The following is a 9317-nucleotide window of genomic DNA, read 5'->3' on the forward strand; positions in this document are numbered from 1 at the left end:
CTACCCTTCATTACTTTGAGGATGCAGATGTGTGTGATTTTGATCATCCTGCACAGGAGGTAATGGGACATTTGTAAGTGCTGCAGCGAATACACTGCTGAACAACTTGTGCCGCACAGGAAATGACAAATTACGAAACGTCAAGAACGATCGAAAATTGCACACCTTGAAGGCCCGAGATATGTTTCTCATTATTTATTTGTTATTCATGAAGCTCTATTTTGTTGAAGATCTACGTATGTTTGCGTTGACAGAACCCTTGTAAAAAGAAGTCTGTGGCGTAGCTAGGATTTATTTGCCTACATAAACAAAATTTAAACCGTGCAGTTTGCCCAATTCAAATGTTATCGTTCGAGTGTATTGTGCTACCTGTTTATGATTGGAACTCTCCATGCTACCGCAATCCATTAATTGCATGTTTTCCTTCAGGACTGATAGTAGGCCTCTCGTTTTTGACTTACTTTTCACCATTATCTCAGCATTTTATTAAGACCAAAATGGCCTGCAAATAAGGCGGGTGGAAATAAAAGAAATTCAATAAATGGTACAACAAAGACGGAAGCTTATTCTATTTGACAAGTAGTTCTGCATGACCCTATAATGATAACACTTTCACAATAAAATGAACCTCGATATTCGTGTGTCTAGCGAGGACTGTTTTACGCAATGCAAGAGTGAGAATGGTAATTTTATATGGAAGATTTAAATTTTTGTTTCTGAATGCAGTTCTTATCATTTGTGAATAAAGTATATTATGTGTCTTCAATATGCAGTTTCCCTCTTTCTTTCTTTCCGTCTAAGGTTAAAGTGACTAAGCAGAATGCAGTTTGCTTGTCTTAGTCCCGACCAAACAACACAAGGACAATAAGGCAGGTCATGTTGCGATACACGCAAAAAACAATGTCGCCAGTCAAGTAATCTAAGGAAGGTATGAAAGAATGTTCCTTTCTATGGTGATGTTGGCTGCGGTAAACCGGTGGCTCCCCCTTATTTTTTGCATCAGCTAAACGTGTCTTGCTTTGGAACCGAAGCATATGCATTTATACGTTGTTGTCACTTTAAGGACAGCACAAATTTTCCGAAGCCATAGCATCCACGACGCGCAAGGAGACACCCTGCAAGCGGAACGAACCTGGGCGCTGAGACGCCGACGGCGTCGACTGTCCGGCCCATCCGACTTGCGTGACGTCACACCGGCGTGCGGAGGCCTTATATTATTTTTCTAGGTGGCGTTGCCCCCCCGCTACATGACACCAGACGGCGATGTCTCGACTCAGAACAGCTCCGCATGTAAACGCATTCCGAGGATAGCATACGCTACTCTTGTACAGCTCACCTATAATTAGCGTTCATTGGCGGCCCCTGTGGCACACAATCGGAGCGCGAAGTCACGTTTTTCTGGAACGCTCCGTTTCTTAATGTCAGAATATGTTTTCCGGGTGGCCCTACTTCACATATTCAGGCTCCCGTACACGGCTGGTATTCGCCAATAGCTGACATCAATCAGGTAGCGTGAGCCTATTATAGTGTGCACACCTTCGGCTGCGTGCGAAAGCATTAGAACTATGCGAAACTTAACGTCTGATCACGCGTGCGCAATGCCTGCAGCACCTCGCGATGAATAGCGATTTGCATATACAAGGAACGCGCGCCAGCACGCGGTCACTTCCAGTCGTTCCTGCATAGCCGTGAAGTTCTTCGTATTGAGCTTCATATAGAGCGCTACAGAGGGCGCATTTTGGATTTGCCAACTGTCCGTGCAGAACAAAGCCTGTCAGCAACACGTAACACGGCGAGGCTAGAGCGCGTGTTCACGCATCACCGCTCTGACGTGCACTTGCAGTGACGCTTAGCCGCACAGAGCTGCATCCTCTGCGTGGCGTAAGTACGGCGACCAGTTCCTACATTTTCAAAATCACGCATAGAACATAGAGACATAAATAACAACATGTCCAAAAATGTCATCATCAATGACGCATGCTCCCGTAAGCGAGCAAAACAATGCAATGACTCATACCCCCTAAGGCAGAGACTACAAGCGCTCAGGAAAGTGAAGCGAAAATGCCATCCTTGCAATAATGCCCACAACCTACAGAACAGCACAAAGTTCATTGAAGAACATGCTTAAAAGAAGCATCCGAATAAGATAATTATTGACAATGCTCTCTTGATAGCAATGCAAAGCACATGGCACTTCGCGGACACGTTATCCTATAAATATTACTGTTGCGGAAGCTGCCGCAGTTGTGATGTGGCAGCTGACCTCGGTTGCGATGTCACTAGCCTTTCCTATATGAAATCAAATAGAAAATATATATATATACTATTAACATAAAGAATATATATGCAAATATGTAACACATGTAAGTGTAGTATTTATTTTGAAAGTTGAGGATAATAAATTAATAATGAAATAAATGTTCCGAATAATTATATTCTGCGTTCCGAGCACTAGCTGTGAGGTTGAGAGCACGCGTACTTTTGCAAACCTGCAAAGGTCAAGGAAAAGTTGCCGATTAGTCTACTTCATATACTACTTATTTTGTAGCAAAAGCGTGTATAGACAACCAGTAAAAGAAACAGACGAGATCATACAAGGACGAGTTGCCGAATAGGTATAGGATGAACAGGGAAATGCTTCTATTAATTTAGATAGCGTGTGTCAACAATAGCTTGCCATATTACGGCAATCATCACACGTACTTTGAATCCTTCGAAGCATGCCTTAGTGCAGAGCTTCTTGCGCTTATTTGCTTATTTAAAAAAGTGCTCATTACAAAGTAAATACGGGGTCGACATACCTCCCTCTGTTTGTTGTTTCTGTTATTATGGTTCCTTTTAACTTAAAATTATTGTCTGACAACGAGGATATGTAGAAATTACTTTGTCATATAATTTGCGAGTAGGTCTATTTACCATTGCGCGTTTCTATGGGTTATTTCGTTTGTATAATTAAAGTTTTTGTCCAAAAGTAAGCGAATGCTTTTCTTAATTGGTTGTTAAACGTACCGTAATAATTCCGAACCTTGGGCTAGCGGACATCTAAACACCGATGTGTTTTGCAACATTTCGTGCCAGACAACAAAACATCACATTTCTTGCTCGTTTTTCTTCGTTATATTACCACCGAGTTTTTATCCACGAAATTTCAAAAAATACAGAACGCAAGAACGAAGGAGTCTGAATAAATTCCACTTTCTGAACAATGTGCAAAGACGCTTGAGGAGTGTGTTTCAGTAAAATAGATCTGCAGTTAATAAGTGGCAAAATGGCCCTATTATTCAGATTTGTAAAAGCCCTTGGGGAGGGGTTCTGTTGCTTTTTTTTATACCTACACCTTGTCCTGATGCGTTCAAGTTCAATAGCCAAATCACACACCCACCCAGAATTGCTCCCAAGCAATTGCGGAGCAACTGCTCGTAAACAGTGTTGCCATTTTGGTTTAGCGGGCGACGATAAACAGAGGCTACAATGTAGCCAAATTTCCGCTAAAGTGTGTTTCACGGTAGCCAGAATTGGCGCTCTAACTATCGAGTGAACTTTGGAACACCGTATTATCTAGGATAACGCGGTGTAACCCATCTCTTCAAACTTTTCTAAGTAGTCTAGTGGGGTCCAGGGGAAATATATACATCAAGGTTACTAGAAGGGTTAATAGGGATGTTATTAGAGTAAAATGTCAACCTAACAACCGCTGAAAAAAAGTTGAATTTTTTTTAAACCTTCCGAATCCAATAGCATAAATCCGTGATGGTAACATAAACACCGGTAGCGTGACATTTTTCGAAAATGAAACAAGAAGACAAGTTACAATATACGACAGTGCATACACGAGGCTTCGACCTCAATTTCTTCTCAGCGCATCCGACCATGTCAGTGTTCAAGTGAAAAAAATTCAGGCTAGTGAAGGCGGAACGAGGCAAAAGAGGTGTTCGCGATTATGTGCTTTGGTTTACCCTCTCCTGAATTCGCGGTGGGTACGTTGTAAACGTAGGTATTTCAGTAAAAGCAGGATTGTCGCGCATTGCCGTAATATGTCTCCTCAAATGTTTAGCGGGCGTTGCGGACAAGACACCCTATTTTTACGTTTCCAAGCAGATGTCGAGGTTCAGTGATTATTCCTACAATCTGTTCATATGCTGGCTCTTCCCTGTCACATTTCATGCACTGCTAGCGAAAAAAAGAAGCTACTGTTTTTAGTTTCATTACTTTTATTACGGCATCGACACCGCCTCGGTTTTTCGTAAGAATCCTTTGAAATATTTCCGAGAATGATTATTTTTGCAGTATTCCTTCAAAATAAGGAAAAGTTATCACAGCGCAGGTGACCTATTTTATGCCAAAATAATTGGTAACATCCCTATATGAATTGATACAAAAATGTATCATTATACTTTCGCGAATCCAGCTGTACAATGAGCATGCAGGTGGATCTCACTGTCACGGTCATTTTTGTGTTCGCGCACTAGCTTTCTCTATGTGTTTTAGCTCTGCGCTTATTGAATACATTGTAGAGGAAGTACACATGGGTGCAAGGGTAGCCAGCAAATTACCTATTGTTGACAGATACACATGTCATTGTGTATAGCCTTCAGTGGATATTGCTGCATTGTATAAATTTGTTTTAAGCCCCTTTTACCTGTCATGAAAGCAAGTTACTTTAATGTTGCGCAGTGAACTTTACCGTCACCTTTCAGGGAAGTACTCTAACGCAGCTGTTCGGTCAAATTTCTTTCGGCAGAGGACTAGGTGCCGAAGTGCAGTTTGTTAGGAAGTTTTCCACTGCGCATACAAAAACAATACGACGAAATTCCTCTTCCGATGGATCACTGATTACATTAAACAGTTTGACAATTTGGAATAAAAGATAAAGACCCGGTAGCAACATGGGTAAACAATGGCCGAACTGCGCTGAAATGTATCCTTTGACACAACGAAGCAAATAATACATTGTATGCGAAGAATTCTGCATGTACATCGCTCTCTGTATGTATTAGCGCTAGGATTTGCGCAAAATGGGATTACCTGCCGCTTGATATGTGGTAATGCGAGCAAGCGTACCTCTGGTGCAACAGTGATTCCACTGAAAACAACGATAGCTCCACATCTACGATGATGGTATGACGACCAGGACGATGTGTAAGGCATGGCGGCTTGTATACACTTGCTCGAGCACTGAAAGGCCACAAGATGTCTCGCTGCGGCTTGCCTGAAATCCCGAAGGCAGCGTAATGTTGTACAGCGTGTGAATGCGTCACCTGCCACGAAGGAAACACAGGAGGAACTACCGCTTTCGCTTTCATAACCAAATAGTTCATAGTTCAAATAGTTAACCAGAGTCCCTCCATATGATAGGTTATTCTTCTTGGTATTACACCTTCTAGGCCAATCCCGATTTTTGACTATGATAGAAAAGGTGCAAGGACAACCATCTTACTTTAAATTGAAACTCTATGCCATGTGTTTAGTGCGTAAGAAGCGCAAGCTAATGAACATGTCTGGACTTCCTTTTTGATACATCTCTCTTTCACCATATATATCAGATCCTTGTTCGCATAGTGCTTTACTTTACTTTGCCTCTACTTCTAGTAGGTTAAAGAAAAAAAGGGTCTGCAAACTAGTGAGTAGGGAATCGCGCTATTAGTCTAAGAGACTTTGATTGCCCTTCAGTGACCGGCATTGGAAATGGTTTATAGAGCCACAGCTTTTGTGACCCTTTTCCAGTACGACGACTCTGCAACAGAGAACAATGAAACAAAGGTGGAGAGAGAGAGTAGTGAAAGAGAGCTCAGTTTTATAACGCACACCCAAGTTTCTTCAACTTTCTATTCATAGACTGTTTGCGGACATAAATAACAACTGACTCCCAAGCTATAAATTACATAAATTACTCCCACTCTTCGTATTAAATGTTTCAACACGAAACAGTTATGACATCATGGTACAGGTCTGAGCTTCATGCTTTCTTTGTGCGGAGACCATATCCGGAATCTCAAATACTAAAATTGTTTTTGATGTATTGTTTTTCGTCGCTTTTCACTTTTTTCGATGATTGTACACAACCTTAATGCATGTTTCTACGCGTAGATTTATGTACGCAGGTTATTTACACCGACACTGTTTGCTGCTGAACTGTCATAGGCTGGCAAGCTTAGTCAAGCTCACTAGTGCTTTTTCTGACCATTCCCTGTGCTCTCTGAAGGGGTAAATAAATTATTGATTGTGTGATTGATTGACTTGCGGCACCAATCTGTATTCTGTTTTTCAGGACTGCAGAAGGGCATCTTGTCCAAGGCCCTGTCAGTGCCCTGGACTCTTTCAACGCCTCTTTGGACGGTACACTTGTTATTGATGGTCATGCAAACTGTAAAGTTTAGGGGCCAAATAAACTTTGCTGTAAAGATTGTTGCAGTGTTTTACTGGTTGAGAGCCTAACAAAAATGAGTTAACTAACAAAATTTGCCACAGAAAACGTTAAATAGTTGTATCCGGTGGTTGAAAATGACAAAGGTAACAATTCATAATACAATGGAACAAAAGCCGCCGTTGAATCTATTCTCTCTACAAATCTCACATTTTCTTGAAATTATCTGATATTTCCTTTTTTCCATCCTATTTTGAATTGTCGAGTTCATGGTCAATCCCCCGAAAGGGGTGTGTGCCACTAACGCTTAGACTATATGTGCGTGTACACCCGTGAGCAAAAGTACACGGAGCAGGGATTGCGGGTTAAAACTCATTTTCTGCTCTGTGACTAATGGGATTTTATGGTAAAGGCTGCAACCCAAACTTGCCATTACGAATTTTATATTGCACTTATCCCTTTCCGCTTATGCATGCTAATTACGAAGCAATTATGGTTCTTTAGCAACCCTGCGGTCCGCATACTTTTCAGCAAGGGTCTACATCTAAGCAAGAAGCGTAGCCTCAACGTAGCAGAAATAGTCTTACATCTAGTAAAAAATAAAAGGTTGAGAAGTCGAGATCTTCCTTGGTCTGGTGCTCGGCTACCTATGGCGGCTCTCAATTCGAAGGTCACGTTATAAATATTTCGAGCTCTCTGGCCACCCTTTGTCCAACCAGACGAGAGCTCACGAAGCAGCGGCAGACAGCTGACTCTCATTTTACCAATTGTGGTAGGCAGCAGTGCTAGGTAAATAAGGGATTCCACTTTGTTACATAAAGATAAAACAGGGGTAAGCACACTTCCGCGCCCGGTCACAACGACCACCTAAACGCTCGGAAAATGTTCCAATCACATGGCTTTGCCCGCTCAAAAAGTGCTGCTGCCCAGACCACAGCTGAGGAAGAAATCTATGTTGCCTTTCTTTAGCATAGGAAGTTTTTCATAGATTCATCACCTGAGCATTCTTAGCATAAAGATTTCCTAGAGAGACTACTCTGAAAGCTGAAATCAATTATGAAGTGTACGTATGCTTCTTATAAACAGGTAGATGTGAAATGGCGCGGATAAAAACATGCATGCCAAGAAGACATCTATAGGTACAATCATCGCCAGTAGAATACGTAACCAGGGGCAGAATTCACAAAAGCACGAGAGGAATGGTTGTTAAGTAAACTTGTCATTCCGTAATATTGTGTCCCAAGGGTTGATTTGCAGAAATTTGGTGTTATAGATATTTGTAACGAAAAGGACTGCTGGGGATTCTGCGATCGCAAACTTACCGCAGCGAGATTACTACAGGTGAGAGAGCGTCCTTGCCGACCCTTTCAGCAAGTCGTGATTGACTTGTGGAAACCATTTCCGACGTCAACATCCGGAAATAAGTGAATCGACGTGGCGACGGACTACGTCACCCGCTTCGCTGAAACAAAAGCTCTGGCAACAGGTAGCGCAGCCGTAGTGTTGAAATTCTTCGTCGAGTACATCCTGCTTCAACATCGTGCCCCATAAGCCCTCATCACCGATATAGGAACGGTTTTTACAGCAGAGCTCACCAAAGCCATCCTGTTATACAGCCAGAGAAGCCAGGCGAGGACAACTGCCTACCAACCGCAGACGAGTTGTTTTACGGAGCGCCTGAAGCGGAGCGGAGGTTTTACGGAGCGCCCTTGGCGACATCATACCAATGTGCTTCGACGTCGAGCACAAGACGTGGGATGTGGCCTTGCCGTACGTAACCTTCACTTGTAACATGGAAGTGCAAGAAACAATTAAAATGACGCCGTTCAAGCTGGGTTACGGAAAGAACGCGACGACGACTTTCGATGCCACGTTGCCGCACGTCACTCACGAAGAGAATCTCAACGTCGCCGCCTATCTCCAGCACGCCAAAGAAGCCCGACAGCTTGCCCGCCTGCGCATCAACACTAAGCAGAGGACCGATAGCCGGCAATACAATGTTCGCCGACGATACGTCGAATACGAGCCCAGGTACCATGTTTGGGTTTGCACTCTGACAAGCCACCGAGGACGCTACTATTTCTGACCCTACAAGATCATTCGGCGCACTGGTTCACTTGACTATGAGGTCAGGCTAAACGGCATGTCACTATCGCAGCGGCGCCGCTCACGATCTGAGATATTCCATGTTGTGCGACTTAAGCCGTTCTACCAGCGCTAATGTACTTTGGAAATTTGCACAGCTGAACTGTGGACCTTCATTTCTTTAGTACTGTGTTACTTTGCACGGTGTGTTTGTTTGATTACTGTTTAATATGTGTCCTTTTATTTTTTCGCTCTCCTCTTAGGTTTGTAGCATCGGTGCTTTTGACAGGGGAGCATTGACAATTGTACTTGTTTATCTTTTTCGGGTGACCGCCCTTCACTGTCCAACAAATGTAAGCGCTCAGCGTGGGACACACCCGCATGTATGAGGAAGTTTCCTGAGCACCATCGATGGTTATTTCTGCTGTCTTTTGTCACCCAAGCATTTGTAATCTGACTACATGTGCGATGCGATTTGTGTAGAACTTTCTGAAAGACAAGCAGGCATCAGCGATTACTCTTGAACCTTCGATCGCTCATGTATAAAAGCCAACGAACTGGCCATATTGATCAGATTTCGACGATCGCCAACCATGTTCGCTGCATTCGCCGTGCTTTGATTGGAACTTGCTTTGGTGGGCACAAGCTCACCAAATAAGTTTAGTTTCGTCATTCACTAATTTGGCCCTGTGTTATTCACCGTCAGTACCACGTGACAGTACTGAGCGATCATTAGATGAATATCCTTAAGTATATCTATCGTGATTGTATTCCGGCCTAAACCTGCCCGCTGTATAAGTGCTTAAAACATATGCTGGCAATAAGCATATGGGTGTGACTACAGTGACGTGTGCTACGGGTATAGATG

At 43.0% G+C, this 9317-nt stretch overlaps 1 protein-coding gene across 1 annotated transcript in view; it reads left to right on the plus strand.

Moving 5' to 3' along the window:
* Positions 1 to 6401, plus strand: part of LOC142564512 (uncharacterized) — a 52753-nt gene extending 46352 nt beyond the window's left edge. The window contains exon 5 of the mRNA XM_075675531.1: positions 6269 to 6401. Within this exon, the coding sequence (XP_075531646.1) occupies positions 6269 to 6352 (84 nt within the window). The 3' untranslated portion in view covers positions 6353 to 6401. The remainder of the gene's footprint in view (positions 1 to 6268) is intronic.
* Positions 6402 to 9317: the final 2916 nt, after the last annotated feature.

This window comes from Dermacentor variabilis, chromosome 11 (genome assembly GCF_050947875.1).
Source record: "Dermacentor variabilis isolate Ectoservices chromosome 11, ASM5094787v1, whole genome shotgun sequence".
Lineage (NCBI taxonomy): Eukaryota > Metazoa > Arthropoda > Arachnida > Ixodida > Ixodidae > Dermacentor > Dermacentor variabilis.